The 20,399-nt window shown below is 43.5% G+C and overlaps 1 protein-coding gene across 2 annotated transcripts in view; it reads left to right on the forward strand.

The window, feature by feature from the left end:
* The window catches only part of LOC142590908 (uncharacterized), a 94,680-nt gene extending 83,355 nt beyond the window's left edge, over window positions 1-11,325 (forward strand). Inside the window, exons 3-5 of one of the 2 annotated variants that reach the window (XM_075703303.1) lie at window positions 3,564-3,780; window positions 9,424-9,750; window positions 10,650-11,325. In XM_075703303.1, the coding sequence (XP_075559418.1) occupies window positions 3,564-3,780; window positions 9,424-9,577 (371 nt within the window). In that variant the 3' untranslated portion in view covers window positions 9,578-9,750; window positions 10,650-11,325. The remainder of the gene's footprint in view (window positions 1-3,563; window positions 3,781-9,423; window positions 9,751-10,649) is intronic. The other variant, XM_075703302.1, reaches the window with a different exon arrangement.
* The last annotated feature ends 9,074 nt before the right edge of the window (window positions 11,326-20,399 follow it).

Here is a 20,399-nt window from a genome sequence, read left to right on the forward strand (position 1 = left end):
GGTACACAAGCTCACCATTCACGGCTCGACGGAGGAAACAACAGAATACCTTGAATTTTTGTGAGGTCCGTTATTCAATATCTTCTTGAGTCTTGAAGATAAGAAAATACATCCAGTAGAGTGCTCTAGAAAACATACGAGTTCGAAGCTTTGAGCTTCCTATTTTTTTTGCATCATGACGAAAGCCCGCAAAGCAAGGAAAAGAAAACCAAGAACAAAACGCATTGCAAGAGTGTGCGAAAACGTTCTTCTTTCTTTTTTTGTTAAGATTGCCATCTATGATTTGTTTTTTATAAATTCGTGTACACATTAAATGACTGTCGTCTAAAGTTTATATAGCAGACTATGGCGAATGTTACATACCATAAATCGAGCCTTTACGTCCGTACACGTTTTATTATCACTCTTTTCTCGACGAACATCACACATCAGCGTAGTCCTAGTAAAATTGGTGCCATCGAAATATGACAGTTTGCAGATATAGAGAACTTTAAAAGATGATTTATCTTCAATAGAATATGAACTTGCTCGAGGCTCAATCTTAGATTCCTACTTTACCTACTTTTCCTACTTTACACGAATGATATTGTAAATATTTCTGAAACGCCTGCCATAGTTATTAAATGCAGATGACAGAAACGTTACGTTTATCATCACGCAACGCTTAACCTTTGAAGGCGATTGGTAATAGGCAAAGGCAATTTGGTAATAGGCAGCTAAATAGCCTTTCATGCGGCTGACTGCTAAACAACTATTTTTAAACTTTAATAAAACAAAGTACGCAGTATTTGCTCAAATTAACAAGCCAGTTCTTTTTGGTAGTGTAATTACATTTCAATCTCATTGGTTGGAGAGAGTTTCAGAATAGACCTTTTCTCGCCGTTCTTTCTTCTTTTCACGAAAACAAGCGTTAGACGCAGGACGTTAATTTTCTGAAACGCCATATCGCACAATCGCTTGACGTGTTCAACGTGTATTCTGCATTATTACTTCCGAAACTGACGCGTCAGCAATTTTTTTCTCGGTGATTAACTCCCGGCTTTTTTACTGCTTGCATGCGCGGGATGCAACTCATAACAAGTTGTGAGACCGGGTTAGTTGGTATTACATGATGATATAACTTAGTGACACGGAACACAAAAAGAAGCGACAAGGACAAGCGCTGTCCTTGCCGTATTTTTGTGTTGCGTGTCAATTCTCGCGCTGGTTATATCATCATGCAACTCGCAAAACTGGCTTGCAAAATTTATATGTAATGAAAAAAAAAGGCGCATTTGTTTCTTACGTGTTTTATCTATATATGTATGAATGTACTTTTTCCATATTTTAAGCAAGGTTCTATATTATGCATTACTATATTTTATGAAAAAAATAATTTCTCACGTCGCCTTCCTAGAGTTAAAAGCAACTCATGAGCTTTTTTTCTTTTCTACTTACAGCGTCAAAACTACATACTCTCTTAGAAGCCGAAATTTTGTAAAGGTACGGGAAACAACAAATTACGGCAGTCAGTCATTAAAATGACCAGGTTCCTATTTCCTAAATATACACACTTGGTGAATTGATACTATAAACAAGCTTCATCTTTAAGTTTAGGAGGCAATCAGAATTGTATTTTCTGGACTGTTTGTGATCTTGTGTTCCTGTGCGTTCATTCTTATGTATAAATGATGCGGTTGGCAAGTCCACTGCACCAGAGTATTGAAGTGTGCAGTTAATTCCTTGCACGTTAAAAATACGTTGTTTGATTGCTGACGATATATGAAGTACTGCGTGTATAATTGGACATGATTCTTGTTATCCTTGTAGTTATTTTACTTTCTGGTTGTTCTCTGCGTTACCACGGTGCTAGGAGCCATGTAAATTATGCATGTTTCGTTGCCTTTAGCTCGAGCTCCATGCCAGTCACGTAATGTAATGTCAGAATCAAATGAATTACAAATTAAAAAAAAATATTCACTCTACTCTAATCTCAGCATTCTATTTCTTGCTTACCTTTCTAATTTCGTAGATAAGGCAACATTGTAGATTTGCACTGTTGCTTTTTACGTCTTGCTTGAATATTGATTCTTTGCGCCTATCTGTATTTCACCTTTTTAGCCATTTGAACCTCTTTTTGATTGTCATGTATGAATTTACATTTTTCTGCTTGTTGCGATTAGCTTTTATGGTTTAGTTTCCTGATGTGGTCGCCTGATTTTGAGAACCCCTTTTGCGTGTTCGCATAGTTATGTTTCATTAAACGCAAATAAACTTCAGCTTGAATAGCCACCCAAACAGTTAGTCCGGCTGACCGTTCTGACTTTCGCTTTTTATTTTCTGTCTCTACCTTCTTGTGACTCCTCTATTGGGATTTTATTGCACAGAGTAGGATTGAGAAAGTGAGTCAGTGTGTGAACTAGTTAACGAGTGATGAGTGAACGAGTGAACTTGAAGTACCTCGAGTTCGTGCGAATTTATTTGCTTAACACGGCCCAAACAAATTTGAGGCAATGACGACGCACGAAAAAGGACAATACGAGCGTTGACAACTGATCGTTTATTCAGAAAAGCCTAATTATGCGTGCACATGCGAGGGCTTAACGCGTTCGCCACATCCAATTTCTGCAAATCATCCTTACAACTTGCCACCTATGTTCCAGAAGTGCTGACACTGTTCGACATCAAGGGGAATTGGACCAACTTACTGTTCGCCTTTATTTTTGACCATGGGGAGTTCATGTTTAAAAAAATAAGCAGAATGAAATGTACTTTGAGTTTAAACTAACCTGGTAGAATATTTATATATATTTATTTGGTTTACCAAGCAATATACAACTGACGACACATAGCCTGGAGTAGCGGGTCTCATTTATTGGAGGGAGTTAAGTATCCCACGCATTCAATCAGAATCATTATGCGTTGGCAGCACTTTGACGGGGATGAAATACAAAATGCTCGTGTACCGAGATTTAGCTGCACGTTACGGGACGCCAGGTTGTCACAATATTCCTGGAGTCCTCCGACTATGGTGGGCCTTGTAACCAGATCGCGGTTTTGGCACGCAAAACCCCAGCATTAGTTATTTAGTTTTCTTGTCACACTTTTTAGGCATCAGAACAGCATAACATGTAAGGTAGCTTTTCTATTATGCACGGTTAAGGAAGCTTGGCGTTCGCGTATGCCCCCATGTTGCAATATAAAATAGGCTTCCTTATTCTTCGGCGACATTGCATTAGCAAAGTGCTGGTCGTATGAAGCTCCAGTTCGTACTTAAGATGAACGCAGTGAATAGGATCAATGTAAGCCCAGGTCCCCCTTTTATAGATGAACGAGAGATTTCTTTCTTCCTGTTTCGTGTACTCTGTTGCGGCTGGGGCATCATAGTCTAGGTTTTTCTTGTTCCATAATTTACCTCTCCAAAATTAACAGCACGTTGTCCTTCCGTGTCGTGCACAATGCACAATTTCACTTTCTTTAATCATACGTGTCTTGAGTAACACACTTAGCAGCTAAAGCTAGCCGGGATTTTTTTTAAGGAGCCCCCTTCTCATTCTCTCTCTCTCTCTCCCTGCATTGCGCAGAGTACGATGACGAGGACCTGACGTGCAACGTGTGCGAGCGGTCCTTCCCCACGGCCCGTCGGCTGTCCCGGCACCAGCAGCGCAAGCGCCACTTCGGCTGCCCCGTGTGCGACGCCATCTTCCCGTCGCCGCTCGCCCTGGAAAACCACCGCGGCTCCATGGAACACTGGTCGGACGACGACGACGACAACGACGACCGGCAGGAGCCGCATTCGAGGTGAGCAATGTGCGGGACGTTGATCTTGACCCCGAAGTGACCCGTCGCAATCCCGGTGTCCCCACGCAGAGTGCTTGTGAGCGTTCCGACGCGCGAAGACGAGAAAAAAAAAATTGGACCTTGCGCTGAATGCAAACGTAACCCTCTGTGAACTAAAGGCAATGTCGCAAGTCACTTTAGCGTGGAGTGTAATGCAAACCGAAGGTAACAAAGGTAAGGATAAGAAGTTCGTTGAGTTACTCTTTATCACAGCCGATGATTAGTGTGCTTTCTTGAAACAGAAAGCCTGCAACTCAATATTACCCGGTGAATCTACTTACAACACAATTATTTCCGGTCTTTTCATGATAAAGAGCATGACCATTAAGACGCACGAGCGCTACTATGGCGCTCGTGTGTCTTCTTTCACCGCCCTCGCCTGGTTGCGCGCTTAAAAGTTTTGTGTCATGTCGTACCAACATGCCCAAACAGCCACATTATTGAGCCAGAGGTCAATATTCGTAATCAACTTATTTTTGTAATTATGAAGACTTGACTGAAGTTACCTCAAATATTCGGGCTAGGGCCCGTCATGCTGATGCCCCTCCCCAGGTCCCGCGAAAATGTTGCCTATACATTAAGATGATGATGATGATGGCTAAATATTTTGCATTCCATTCGAAACAATATTATATATATATATATATATATATATATATATATATATATATATATATATATATATATATATATATATATATATATATATATATATATATATATATATATATATATATATATATATATATATATATAGACTGTACCTATGCCTCTAATGGATTCGGTCCTATAAATTCCTTCTCTGCTTTTTTTTTTACCAATACTCTAAACGTCTTTTGTTTAACTCGACTGCTGACCAATGAATGTTTCTATCCGATTTAAATCTCAGCGCTTCTGGAAGGTGGATGTTTTTTACGGGTCTCACAGGGTGAATGCCTTGGCTATTCCATTGGAATGTGCTGAGTCACCTCCGAATTTTCGCTGCTGTACACACACATGCATCATTCCGTAGCAAATATTTGCTTCTTGATGTTAGGCTACCAGCTCTGGCCTCAAATAGCAAGGCACGGCCCTTTGTCTTATTATGCAGATTTTTCCTCCTGATTTCGTTTTTGTCATTTTTGTACATCTGCATGCTCCTTTTTTGTTTCTTTCCTTTGCATCCAATTTACCGTCTGTTTCTCTCAAGTTATTTTTGATGACTCCTGGCTGTTTATTTCCCCTTTCATTTATTCTGTGCTTGTTCCCAACCTCCTTGACCTATTCCTCGTTTCCGTCTTCCACGCTTTTGAGGCACGGATATTCGTGCACTTGAGCCGGTCATTTCTTTTCACTGGCGGTCCGCAGCGTTGCCAGCTACGTATTGTCCTGGAGTAGAATCGAGGCAAATGGAAGGAGTGCCTACGTTGGGAATGAAGATTGCCTCTCTACAGTATGGTTGCCACGCGTGGCTGCAAATTCTCCTATCTCTTATAATCATGAACAAATTTCAAAGATGCATGAATTAAAACGCTCCCTAGACGGCTCCCTGCGGAAGCTACGCAAGTAGTTCGGCAAGACATGTCTCACTCAGCGCGTTCCGCAGAGCCGCATTCATGTGCCGCGTTTTCTACGAAATAGCTACCGCATACGGTACAACTCCAACTCGTGCACCCAAGTTTACCTTTCATTGAAAGTAATTTTTCTCCGCGTTTCTCTGACTTCAAAGGAAGCCCCACACATGCCTGCGGTGTCGAGGAGACTGTAGAACATTTACTGCGCTACTGCTCATCTTTTGAAAATGAAAGGCATGACCTCTGCACAGCTTTAAATCAGTTAGATAGAAAACCATTCACCTTGAAGGAGATCTTGAGACCACGGCCTCGCATATTGCAGCTACAAAAGGCCACAAAAGCGTTGCTGCGATATTTGAAAGCTACCAGGTTAAGAACCACCTGTGAGCCAGACTGAGTGACCATCAGTGGATATAGAGCAGAGACTGTTACCACGTCGGCGATATCCACAGTGGAATTTCTCTTCTCTTAATGTTTCCCTGCCCTTTCCCCCTTCCCCCATTGTAGGGTAGCCAAACCGGCTCAGTCCTGATTAACCTCCCTGCATTTCATTTATCATTTTCTCCCTCTCTCTCTCTCCCCCTGTACTGCCTAATTTGCCATTTTCTTGTAGGGCCCCCAAGGCTAACCGCTCCGCCGATATTTGACTGGAAGCTTCAAAGCGCCGTCTAGGGAGCGTTTTAATTCATGCATCTTTGAAATTGGTTCATGATTATAAGAGATAGGAGAATTTGCAGCCACGCGTGGCAACCATACTGTAGAGAGGCAATCTTCATTCCCAACGTAGGCACTCCTTCCATTTGCCTCGATTCTACTCCAGGACAATACGTAGCTGGCAACGCTGCGGAGGCTACGCAAGTAGTTCGGCAAGACATGTCTCACTCAGCGCGTTCCGCAGAGCCGCATTCATGTGCCGCGTTTTCTACGAAATAGCTACTGCATACGGTACAACTCCAACTCGTGCACCCAAGTTTACGTCAAATTACAAACGCGCATTAGTTGTTCATATCTGTGCTTACAGCCGTCGACGTACTGTATTGTGGTCGCGAGTGCAAGCGATGCGTTGTGATCGCGGGTCGCAGAAACGTGTTATTCAACTCGTTTGGTGGCAAGTTGGTTTACATCCTCGACGCCCTTCATGAACTCAATGCGTCACATTTTGCGACACAGAAGTACGCGACTTGATATCACATTGGTGATAAACCAACACGTACCCCACCCAGAACAGACTGTATCACTACATGCCTGACCTATACACAGCATCATATTGCGAAAATTGCCATAGCACACTAGACGTACATCACTTGCTCTGGCCGCGTGGTCGGACCTACACAAACAAGAATCAAGACTCCGCCAGGCTATAAGAAGCATTACGCAGCACGGACGTGGCGGAGCAGCTCTGGGCCGTCCAGCGAGCCCACGATGCGGCCAGGGAGTTACAACTCCCGATCTCAACGTCGGAGTAGCCCGCTCTATGGGGCCTTGTTCACTGTAGCTCGCAGGACCTTTCAGCAAAGTTATTCCATCCATCCAAATTACGGGCACCTAATATATTTCTCTCACATGCGACGCACTACTTTTTTGGTCACGGATGTGGAGAGTGAGCGAAGTCTCTCTAGTTTTCGTAGTGTGTTCCGTGCTACTATGAAACGGAGGATAGTGTCCGGAAGCGACATTCCTTCCCTGTCTTATATCTCAAGTTGTACCGGGGTCGAGGGTACGCGCCACGCTTATACGTCAGAAGCTCCGCCAACATCTCTTTCGTTATTTTCTTTATTTTTTTCATTCTTGCGGCGCGGCGCACTTTCAAAGCGTGCTATTGTGAGCTTCGGAGGATTTACCGAAATCCCGGGCTATAATCGGTGACGCTGCAGGCGGCGCGTCAGACAGCGTTTTCATGTGTTTCCTTCGTTCTCCAATAGAAACGATGCTCCCTCAGGAGGAAGAGCGTTTGGCTTCTTTTAAAATATATTTCTCAAAGATATTGTAGGTAAATCTGTTTTCGAGTCGTGGAGTCTTTTCTGCACGTTGGAAACACGATTGTTGTGGCAATATCTACGCATCATTCATATTTAAAACAGCGCAAAAAAAACATGGACAAGGGAGGACACAGGACGAGCGCTGATCCTGTGTCCTCCTTTGTCCTCAGTGCTCGTCCTGTGTCCTACCTTGTCCGTGTTTTTTTGGCGCTGTTTTAAATATGAATGATCCATACCAACTAGCTCGCACCCAAACCCTTTATAGTTATCTACGCGCCACACTTGCCTGTTTGCAATGCCCAAGCCTGGGGAGCGGTCCTTTAACATGATCCCGCGAACGGATCCAGTCATTGGAGGACGTAACCTGCCCCTTAGGCCGATACTGGTCCTGGAATGTCCTTGGTCCATATTTCCACAGCGGGCGATACACGTTTGCCCTTTTGAGAACTGGGGCGTTAAGTATGATATAACCAATGGCATTGAACATAGATCTGGGTGGCATCGTTTTACAGTAGACAAAGATGTGGATGTAGTAACTTCATAAAAGAAATAAATACCTTTTGTACACGTTAGTGGACACGTGTGTCCTTCATTGGTACGACTGCATTTTTGTTTTCTTTTGTGTGGGTGTGCATGGAGAAGGCGTTGCACTGTCATCTGAATTTACCAGCTCACTGCAGCGACGATTATACTGTTACTACCTGTGCTAAGGAGAATGAAATAGAAAAGAAATCTAGAAACAACGTTTAGTTAAACTCGGAGGCTGCTATATGATTACACGGAACTTGTATTTATACAGCAGCCTTTGTATACAGTTTTTGCCCCAAAAGACAAAAGAGCTATGCAAATACATGGGGATCCGCGAAATTGTTCTTGTCGCGGCTTTCACTGCACCGAATTTGGTGACATTTGCTGCATTTAAAAAAGATGTCAAAGTTTACCGACTTTACAAAACGCGCGTATTTTTAATCAGGCAATGATATTCTTTTGAAAATTTATTGAATACTGGAAAATTCAAGAAAATTGACCCATGAAGTTCGCGGTTCTGTAACTCAGCAAAAAAAATTCATACTTTTAAAGTATGCTTGTTGAGACAGAATTGATATATTATATTGCAATACATGGCTAAAATGTACGGCTTATTTGTGAGCAGTACTTTTCCGATACCTTTGTAACAATACCTCGCGTGAGAACACTTTTGCAAGCATTGGGAAAGTTCTGCAAAAGCTGGAAACTTACATGTCAAATTTGTTCGCTTTAGGTGCTCTTAAAATGTAGTTTAAACAACTGTGATATCTGTTTCTTATCCACATCGAGTTACAGATTTGTAAACTTAAGGCATCAACTTTCTTAATTACTATGTTTTGGCAACATTATAAATTGCTTTGTTCTGTAAGTAATGATATTACTTTTAGCTGTAGGTAAAATTTGAGTGTGTCTATTCAATACACGAAATCTCGTTAGAATCGCTTCACGGGCCGTTTAATAAGAGCATTTCTGCATTTGACGTGCACTCGTTCAACAGGTAAATCGGGGTTTGCCTCTGCTGATAGATCGCACCCATTGCGGGAGATTGGACAGGATTCGGATGTAATTAGAAGAATACGTTTAGTACTAACAAGACAATGACTTAAATATTTGCAGAATGATCAAAGGAATTGAAAATGGCATAAAGTACAAAAGAATATCTAACAATAACATTGCCTCAGAACAATGAAAAGTTCTTGAATGGCTGAGCAAGCATCCCCGCAACAGTTTCAGACAAAGGAGCCCCCCCCCCCCCGCCCTCCCCCATAAGAAAATTAACTTCAGCAAAGCAGCTTTCCCTGAACTACTTCCTTTCTGTTGCAGCCATGCAGGCAGCAGCCTCCCCGCCTCCCCCCCCCCCCCCTCCAACATGAAAATGAACTTCAGCAAGGAAGCTTTCCCTGAACTACTTCCTTTCTGTTGCAGCCATGCAGGCAGCAGCCTCCCCGCCTACAAGCCCTCCCCCCCCCCCCCCCCCAACAAGAAAATGAACTTCGGCAAATAAGCTTTTCCTTAACTAGTTCCTTTCTGTTGCGCCCATGCAGGCAGCAGCACCGTAGCTGGTGGGGATGCGACGACGAAGACGACGACCTGGATGACGAGGAAGACGATGAAGACGAAGAGTCCTCGGAGGAAGACACGGACTTGGACGACGTCGAGTCGGGCTCCAACTCGCAGGAGCTCGAGCGGCTCTTGTGACTGCTGTGGCCGGGCGCCGCTCACCTCGATGCCGCCCAGGGCGGCGCTGGGCGACGCTGCTGCTGCGCTGCTGACGTCACGCGCTACTGAAGCGACTCGCGTCGGCCGGCTGAAAGAAAATGACGACATCAGCGACGAGGGTGAGCGGAAGGAGATAACAAAGGCAACTTCAGGTTAATTGCATTTCGATGCTCATGTAAAGAACTAGCAATGTTAGCGCCATTGCTCGTGCCGATCCTGCGAGTCTTGAGTCTTCCACTGAGTCGCTGAAAATTAAATTCTTGGACTCTGTGTGCCACAACCACCGTATGATCATGAGGCACGCCGTAGGTGAGGACTCCGAATTAATTTAGACCACCTAGGGTTCTTTAACGTGCACCCAATGCACAGTGCACGGGCGTTTTTGCATTTCGCCCTCATCGAAATGCGGCCGCCGCGAGCGGGATTTGATTCTGCGACCTCGTCGTTAGCACATCGAATCCCTTATCGCCAGATTCTATCATATGCTCGTTGTATGTGTAGCAGTTTTTATCATTACATTGTCGATGCTTTGCTTGTGTTTATGGAGCTTTGTGTCTTTCTGTTTAACAATATTTATATTTGTTAATTTGTTACCTGCCCTGCCTGTATACATTGAAGTCCAGTTGCGAATCTTCATATATTAGATTTTCATATTTTAGATTTTTGTACTTTGAATTGCTGCATTCGCGAAGCCAATATATGTGTTTCTTGCGATCTTGCTGTTCGTCTTACTGATTTCTGAGCTTGCTGCAGTAGGACTCTGCTAATTTGTGTTCTCGGCCACCCCTCACGTAAAGCACCGCCATCACTTGAGGTATCGAAGTGAATCAATTAAAGTTAATGCGCAATGTGGGCGGCAAGAAAGACGACAAAAAGATAGGCAGAGCGACAGACCGCCAACATCTGTTTTACGAAAGGTATGGTTACAACATGTGCCGTTAAATGCTTCATCAGCGTGAACCACCCCTTCCGAAATAGAATACTATTCCTTCGACTTATGAGAGAAAAAACTGTATTTCAAAATTATTTATCGAATATATTTTATTTACAGGTAAATGTCGGCAGAACAACATTCGCTTGTGCACTGTGGACAACGTCGTTTCAGGAGTCTTGAACGCTCATTTACCGGGGAAAGAGAAGTGCTTTAAGGACATGCAAAGCCACCGGCTGGTCAATCGCAGAGGACCACAATTGTGGGAGACGTGACGCATTGGTCAAGCTCCAGAAAGTGGATGCTCCAAGATGTGATCCGGCGAGTGATCTCACACCGACTGACTCTTGGTGAAGTGGTCCTTCGGTCACCGTCGATCGCTTGTGAGATGGGAACTTTTCGGGATTGTTACCGAAGCCGGGCATAAAGCACCGACGCTTGTGCCGAAAGTATTCAGCATAGTATTTGATGTAGTACCCAGTACCACGACTGCTGTTTTCCTGCTACTTTTTTTTCGGAATTCCTTTTATTTAGTGCGTTGACGTTCATCTGTTCGCACTCAGGGAATCTCCGAAATTTGAAGCGTTTTGCTTTAAAGATATCTGCGTTTTGTGAGCTTGTTTGTCTCTAAACCTAGGTGGACTAGAAAGGACGCCTCCTGTATGTGGTTCAGACATATTGAATGAAGAATTGAAGTGTGTATGATACGCAGTCTTGAACGAATTCAGAAGCTGTGGCGAATATTGTTTCGACAGTGAAGAGAAAATAAAATAAACTTGTTGATTTTCCGTGAAAAACTGGCAAGATTTGCAAGAGTACATTTCTTCAACGCAAACCTCTGGGTCAACTAAGTTGAAGCAAGTCGCGATCGCATGCTGTGGTTAGCATGGACTTCCCCGACTGCCGGTGACGTCATGCGTAGGCGCCATTACGTCGTGACCAAAAAGACTCTACAGGATGTGCCAGCTGACGTTAGCCAAGCTGTGAAAAGGCTGTGCATGATCATCGGTATTGTTTCATCGCTATAATATATTTTTACCAATTATTTGGCTAATTAGGGGAGATCAAATAAACAATGCTTTAGAATTTTCATTTGAAAAGCGTCACTTTCGGGGGAAAGGGTCGTAAAAGATCCCATTCAGTCATTTTGATGGCGCTCTGTCATAAGCGTTTATTTTTTACAGGGTTTTAGTCGTCACACGCAAAATACGGGAAGTGCTTCGTAATCATGCGCCCGTGTAGCACAAAACCAGCGGTCCCAAAAATAATGTGAAGTAACTCCGCTCATTTATTCGTCGATTGTAACAATCTCAACAGCCGAAAGTACCCGGCAAGCTATCGGCCTTGGTGTTGGCTTCTGCGGTTATCGCGTAAGCTGTGATAGTCACATGGGAAACGCACCTTGCGATCTGCAGAAGCCAACACCAAGGTCTGTTTTAGCTTGTCACTTACACTCGCTTGTCGAAACAGGCAATGAGCGCTGTTAGTTCTTTCAAATCACTTTTGGGATCGCTGGTATTTCGCTGGCGCGGTGCTTGATCATGCCACACTTGCCGTATTTCGTGATAATGAGAAAGACGTTCAAATAAAACAACATGCAGGATAAATCGTACTGGAAACGACTGCATGGGATGTCTTAGGACGCAATACTAACTTTCCCATCAAACTCACCCCCCTTCCCTCTTCCCCAGTACAGAGTAACAGACTAGAGCGCACTAGCTCAGGTCGACCTCTCTGTCGTTCCTATCGATAAATTATATCTATCTATATGTGGTCCCATCAAAAGTCACACCTGTATAAACGTTCTTGAATTGATCTCCCTTCGTTAACCAGGTAATTAGTACGCAGAGATGTACCCAGCGACGAAAGAGCACGCATGACAGAACACAGAGGTCTTATAATCGTTTGATGCGCCAGTTTCTTTCATCAGTTTGGCTCACATCAGCTAATACACCCGGTATAGAAGTTTTGCACTGACAGACCTCATCACGGCCGCCAGTATTAGCATGGTGAGAAGTCTGTGACTAAGGCGGCATTGCCACCGGCGATTGACGGTTTTCGTGCAACCAAGTTGGTCGCAGAGCGAAGTCCGCAAATGGTTGCTTTGGTTGAAAAGGGGCTTATTTCGAGAGGGTCGCTCACTGACCGATTACTCGGCTACGCGAATTAAGCCGCAGAACTGCTGAACCAGTCAGCGGGGCAGGAGCAGGACGTCGGAATATGCTGGTGGCTATTTCACGTGGCCACGGTTATTGTGCGAGCAGACTTGAGCCCCAACAGTGTCGAGATATTTCGGTGAGACGACGGGTAGGTGCAGCTAGCCAGTACCAACATCGGCTCACACTGGCTGTATCCACACTTCTCTATGTGCAAAGCAGATCAAGGTAGACAGAGAAGTTTGTAGCAACAGAACGCAGATTAAGATGTGTACAAAAATGGTAGAATGAAAAGCACATGTACGATATCTGATTAACTGAAGCTGGCTTGGTAACTATCTTTCAGCGCCCCGTTAAAAAGGGGATATCGTTGTTGCTGTTGTTGTTGTCCTGAGTGGCCGTGGCACATACCCACAGTGGGGGATTGGCCAAGAATCGGGTGGTTCAATTAGGTGCATAAAAATATTAATGATAACAAAGGAGTTAACAATTTGAACGTTGGAGTTTAAAAGTAAACATTTTGTGTTTGGAGAAAGAAGGAAACAATCAGATGAAAACCGGGTATAAAATAATAATTATAATAAAATAATAATAATAATAATAATAATAATAATAATAATAATAATAATAATAATAATAATAATAATAATAATAATAATAATAATAATAATAATAATAATAATAATAATAATAATAATAATAGATAAGAAATAAAAGAAAGCTATGGTTGGGAGGGAGAACGATCAACCATGAAATAACATGGAAATCGATTGCTTTCAGTGAGGTAATTTTGGATTGCCAAGCAAACATTCCTGTGGCTGAACCAAATAATTGAGGCTCCAAAAAATAGGATCACAGGCACAGATAAAGTTAGACCAATAGAGCGAAGCGGGATTTCGAGTACTCCTTTTCTTATAATAGAAAAACATCTGCAAGACAACAAGAAATGGTCTATTGTCTCCGCCTCGCCCCAGAATGAGCATAATGGTGAGGGGACCAGACCAGACGTGTGGAGGTAGAAGTTCAATGCAGGTATACGGCAGCGCAGCCTCGTGATGGACACTTCAATTTTCCGTGTTCGGCAAAAATCTCTGTTCCAAGGGTGTAGGAGATGTCCGTAATCCACAGAGTTATTAAATGCGGAGCCTGATACTGTCCGTATAATGACATTCCTGCAAAATCTAGCAGCAGTAACACAAGCAGTCAAAGAGCAGCAAGGGAGAATCGGACCACTTATCGATGCCTTCGCTAGAGAGTCTGCAATTTTATTTATGATAAGTCCTTTGTGGCCAGGCACCCATATCAAACGCATGCTTCTCAGTAACCAGGTACCAATGAATGAAATGTCCTCATCCCGCGAGAATCACTAGAAGCAGTAAGGGATGAGCACAATGATAACGAATCAGTGACTATCACGGCTGACGTAATTGATGGTCCTGATTTGCGTAATGCCAGCACCAGGGCCATCAATTCGGCTAAAAAGATTGGTATGAAATCGGACTGCCGAAGAGAAAATGTCCAATCGAGAATCGGGGAAAATATTCCTACACCTGACTTTTCTTCAAATTGTGAAGCAACTGTAGCAATTACAACGTTTGTTTGAAAGTTTTTGAGATGATCTTGTAATATACCGTCTAGAATACGGTGTGGAAGTAATTTTGCATTATCAGGAAAAATATAATCGAATTGAATATCCGTTGCAACAGCTCTGTCGGGAATAGGATGTGCATCGCATATGCGCGCGCCCAAAGAGTCAAGTAATTTTTGCACGAATATAATTTGCGGAGTATGTAGTCGCGACCAGATGACACCGAAAAGCAATGCAGGTTGTGAAATAAAGATTGTTTGGGGATGACGCAGCGGTGATTCATAAATCCTTAAGAACGCCTGCACCGTCAAAAGCCGGAACCTGCACGAAAGTGGAGGAACACGGGATTCTAGATAAAGAATAGAATTTGCAACAAATTTAGGAAGACCTAAACACAGACGTAATGCTTCTCTTTCTTAGAGAATTAGAGGACGGGACATGTAGGCTGGAGTTCCAGAGAAGAGCACGCAACCAAATTCTAATACAGGGCGAACGTACGTACGATATATCATTAGGAGTGTATCTCTTCTCAATCCTATTCGACGACTGCTCAGCCTACGCAATATGCCAATTGCACGGGTACCTTTTCCAGTCACATGATCTATGTGCGAGCGCCAATTGAGAGAGGCGTTATAAATAATTCTGAGGTATTTAACAGATTGCACCTGTGGTATGTCTTGAAGGTGGTAAGACAATGAAATGTGCACTATGTCACGTATCGGAAAAACGAGAACAGCACATTTGCTGGCATTGAGTGTGAAGTGACTAACATCTAACCACCTCTCCAGAGCATAAAGGTAAGTTTACAGTCATTGGTATAGCGTGTGGGCGTCGTTTGCAGATGCAAAAGAACGCAATATCGTCTGCATAAACTTAAGTAGTTATTTCTTGATGACAAGGTAGTGTGCTCATGAGAATGTTAAAAAGCGCCGGGGAAAGAACTAAGCCTTGCGGTACGCCTCCCGTTTTTTGTGTTTAGAAGAAGAAACGCCGCTTTCGTAGCAATAGAATTCTTTTTCACCTAAGAATGACTGAATCCACGCTACTGTATACCCAAGAACACCACAGGAAGTTAACCGATTGATCAATACAGTGTTCTCCACAGTGTCGTATGCTTTAGCGGTATCGAGCGTCACTAAGACAGCGTATTGCTTATGACGTTGAGCGAGTTGTATCCAGCATTCTAAGTCGACGTGGGCATGCCAGATGGAGCAGCCGGCCCTGAAACCAATCTGACAGGGAGTAAGAATGGAATTATCATTAATAAATTTCATGATACGACGGTGAAGAAACCTCTCAATGAATTTTACCACGTTTGATGTAAGCGCAATGGGCCTCATGTTCTCCAATACATACCGTCCTTCTTGTTTCTTAAGCATCAATATTACTTTGGCGAGCTTCTAGTGCAACGGAATCCAAGCATATGTAATTGAATAACTCACCAGGTCTAAAACAACGTTAGGTGATTCCTGTAACAATATTTTTAAGATTGCATTTTGACACCATCAGGGCCAGGGGCTGAATTCGGTAAACATAGTGCAGTCTCATTTAGTTCAGCTAAGGAAATAGGAGTAAAGCCATCACAAGGATCTAATGTAGAATGAATAGCCGGAAGTCTGGTCGTAAATCGATTTTGTAAGCCTTCGGCAATCTCTTCTAGGGAGGCGCTCAGTTCCTGCAGGGTCAGAACAATTGAGTCTAATGTTAAAGGTGTTGGTAGCAGCTTCCTAGCACGAAGGAATGCAAATAAAGCACGCTTATTTTTTGAATTAGATAGATAATCGTAATGTCTAATGCCGTATTCCTCTTTGGCTCGCTTAATAGTACGCTTAAATACGCCAGCGTGAAACTGATAATTTTTCCAATTTGCCGGGCACTGATTATGCAGAATTATTTTCCAAGCGGCCTTTCTTTTTCTGTAGTCCCGCGTGCACTCATTATTCCACAAACAACAAGCGGTGCCTTTAGCCGAAGGGATGACAAATTCAGCTTGCTTCCGGGAATCCTCTAGAATTGAGCAAATGGTTGAAGCTATTTCTTTATCATTGGCATTGGCAAGTTTCGAAACGGCAGAACGCAAGAAAGTTTTAAATTTCGTATGGTCCACAAATGTGCCTGCCTGGTATTCTAAAGATGTTATTGGACAATTGATTTCAAATGACACAGGAAGATGATCACTGTTGGTTGCTGAGTCAACCGCTACCCACGACAGAACCTTGATGTCAGCGCTACAAGATGTTAAATCTAACACTAAACGAAAGGGTCCTCTAGCAAACGTTACTTGCACTGTGTTCTGACATGAAAGGTAACTATCAATTGTCCACTCCCAAAGTCGCTTACCCCACAAATCTGTTTTTAGCCCCCACGACACGTGATGCGAAATAAAATGCCCTACAAACAAAATTTCTTTTCTACAGGCAGCCACAGCCCTATCAAGTTGACGTGTACTTTGCACACCGGTGGGGAAATAAGCTTTTATTATTGAAAATGGATGTTATCCTGGGAGACATTAATCTATGGCCAAAATTTCGCAGTCGCAGTCCATGATTTGAAAAAAAATGTTTGCCTTGTGACAAATTTTACTGGAAACAAGTATCATTAATCCTTCCCCTCGCGAGTGTTGATCTAATCGGAAAGACCGAAAACGTTTTAAATGAAAATTTTTCTCTGGTGAAAGCCACGTTTCTTGAAGAAGTAAGATATCTGTATTGAATTGAATAGATAGGCAAGATAAATCTGTTAAAGCTGAAAATATAGAACGACAGTTCCACTGCAGCACTTTCAAATGTCCAATGGTATCGAACGCACAGCAGCGCCAACTGCCGCCTTTAGAATACTTTCTGTAAGCTCAGGAGATGGTTGACTCTTTTTTGATTTTGGTTTCATAGTTTTTGAAATTGGGGACCCCATACGTTTGGGAGCTCGAGTGCAAAGTTCCATATCTGTGACACTAACAGTGTCTGAATAAGAGGGCTCATCCTCGCGTGGTTGGACTACCGAAGTAGTGTCTGTGGAATGTTCTGCAACTGTGGCAGGCGTCTCTACCTCGTTGCTAGGCGTTCGAGGTGTGGCGTTAGATACTGGGGACTGCATTGGTGTCTTAGTGGTCTGCGTTGTTTGCATCCTGTGACTCGAAATGATTTGCGCGAAGCAATCAGAGAGACTGGATATCAATTTATCTATAGCTTTAGCCATTGCTTTTTCCACAGCAGAGTCAATTACTTCTGAGAGATTAAGATCGATGCTTGGAGTGTTGCGCGCTGTAACACCAGAGTATCCGAAGGCCCTGTCTTTGATAACTGAAATCGCATCTCTTCGGGAGCAGTGATGGCGGTCGATTATTTCAAGAATTTGCATTTCTTGAGCGCGAGCTGAGCAGTTCGAATAGTCCGCTGGGTGTTCTCCCCCACAGAGGCAGCACTTTTGAGATTGAGTAGAGCGTTCACTTGAAGAATGACCATCCCCACTTGTGCGGCAACGCAAGCTAGACTTACATCCTCCTGCGCTGTGCCCGAATCTCCAACAATTCTTACACTGGGTTGGACGTGACGCAAGCGGCTCTACACGGAAGACAAGAGGCCACACCTTTATTTCATTATTTCAGATGTACATGATGTGCCCACAAACGTCGCAATTACAGATTCTGTCGGAACCCTCTCGTTATTTACCAGTCGATTGCAACGGTGGATAGCAATGACGCCTGCTGCGGATAGCTTGTTCAGGGTTTTAGTAGGACTTAATCGGGAGTCTACGCCCCGTACAAGACCATTGGTGCACGCAAGGTGAGGCGGAATGAAAGCAATCACCGAGGTGGAAGCGAATGAAGTGCATTTCAAGAGGTCTTCAACACAGGTCTGGTTGGGTGAACGGCACACTATACCTCCCCGTCCGAACGCTCGCACATCAGTGATGGTCTGGAAATGGTTGGACGTGGCCTTCAGTGCCTTCTGGACAGCCTGTGGATTCGTGATCAGGATGGAACCTCCACTAGTAGGCACAAGTGCCACAGGAATGGTGCTGACGCCACTGCAAAAAAAAATAAATAAAAATAAATCTATGGGCTATTCATTAGGTGGCAGGGATGCTGACGAGGCGGATCGCACCTGGCCAGAAGAACTGGTGGACATCAGCTCAAGACGGCTGACGCAAGGAATGCCAATCAACCAGGAACTAAAATAAGGTTATTGAGACACCTGAAACCACTCGATAGTCAGCCAAAACACCACTGCAGGTCAAGGAAACGGTCGCTCTGTCGAGGCCAGCAGGAACCAGGGAACGCGTCGTCGTCGTCGTCGTCGTCATCATCATCTTCATCATCATAATAATCATCATCATCATCGGTCACCATGGTTAGCTTCTCGGTTGCCACTGGCGAATCTCAGTCGTTGGTGTGAATGATGCCTGATTGGGATCACTTGTTTCCGCATTATCGCCAGTAGCGTAATGGACGCTGTTAAGCGAGATTCAAGCAATGCTGGGCTTAATCTCTGAGTAGAGTTGAAGAGCGAGATTGACCCAGGACAGGAAAATAGACATAACGATGGTCTACGTATGGTTGCCGGACCCATTTCTAGATTACACGCTTCAACTCTACTCCTCTAAAGTGAGTTGTCAATGCGGCTCATTAAATGTCACGTGAAAGCTGTGCATACCAATGTTGCCAAAGCGCTGGTCAAGGAATCAGGTGACGGTGGTGGGGACAGAGGTACAGCGAAATCTACTCAGCGGAAGTGGTATGTAATGGTTTATAGAAGAAAATGCGACTTGCGTTTCTAAATTCACGTGGAGTGACGCAAGGAGCGAGGCGGGGTAGCACGCGTCATTTCTCTTTGTTTTCGTTTCTTTCTTCCAACAACTCTGCCAGAAGCTTGTTCGCTCTCTGGTGCTTTGCTTTAGCCTCAGTTTTGCAGTGACATTGCATGTTTTAGTCTTCATCATTCAGTACACTACTACCAATTATTGCTTGCCTTCTTGATGTGGAGAGAGGTAGCGAAGGCAGTCCACTGCAGTGCTATATGTCGCTTAAACCCTTTCAAGTCGGCACACAGTCCACGGTAATAAAAGTTAGGACAGCTTGTTTATATTTATTCCTAGTCATGGAGAGCACATTTAAACAAAAACGATGAAGTACTGTTCGAGTACCTGCTTCGTAATCACAGTAAATAATTATTTAGTAATTGCTTTGCTATACCATATGCAACTGAAAATTCACTGCAGCATAACAATAAAGCTATTGTAGCCTGTACTAACGTTAGGTTTCTAAGGCAGAAATAATTTTTTTAGGTATGAGCTTCTGCTCAGCAACAATGATACGCTGGGCCTTACAAAGTTACAGATAGCGAGGCACGCAAATGAAAACTGTTTTTCATTGACATATGTTTGTTATCTCTTTAGTCAATACAGATAAGAATATAGATAAGAAAAACAGCGCTTCGTTTAAATGAAGAAGGCATGGAAACCGGCACCCTGTTGTGTGACGAGCGAACAGGCCAGAAACAAGTTTGCCTTGTGTTTTGGTGAACGTTGCGGAACAAATACAATATACGATACTATTTGCGAAATTCTGCGATGTAAGCTTCTGAAAGCGTAAAACTGACGTCCTTTTACACGTTTTAATAAAACGTATGTCACTGTTCAGCACAGTGCGCATGCAATCTAGGAACACGGCCAAGAAACGGCACAAGAAAGTTTAATATCGAGACCTTGCGCGGCGGAGTTAAACCAGAGAGCACGTTTGAACTTGCGAGAGAATTTGACATACTGCAAAGAACTCAAGACACTACGCCTGCATTTGCAGGAGTGGTTAGGCCCAAGAGTAACTTTTCATATGTTCTTTAGCTCGAGCAACTTCACATATATACAGCAAAGCTCTTCATTGTTTCTCCAAGACGCGTTCACTGTCAGAAAGGGCTTAAAGCTGCGTCGTTCAATTTGATAAATCTAGTTGGAATGTTTCGATTCACGCTATTGTTCATTCGAAAGAACTTTTGATTCCCCACCCGTATTGTTTGCTATCTCGACGAGTGCGCACCCTTGTAAAATAGAGGCACGACGTTTAACTACATTTAAAGAAAATTCAGAAAGCAAGGAAAAAAGAACACAACGTACAAACGGGACAGCATGTCT

The sequence above is a fragment of the Dermacentor variabilis genome, chromosome 8, assembly GCF_050947875.1.
Source record: "Dermacentor variabilis isolate Ectoservices chromosome 8, ASM5094787v1, whole genome shotgun sequence".
Lineage (NCBI taxonomy): Eukaryota > Metazoa > Arthropoda > Arachnida > Ixodida > Ixodidae > Dermacentor > Dermacentor variabilis.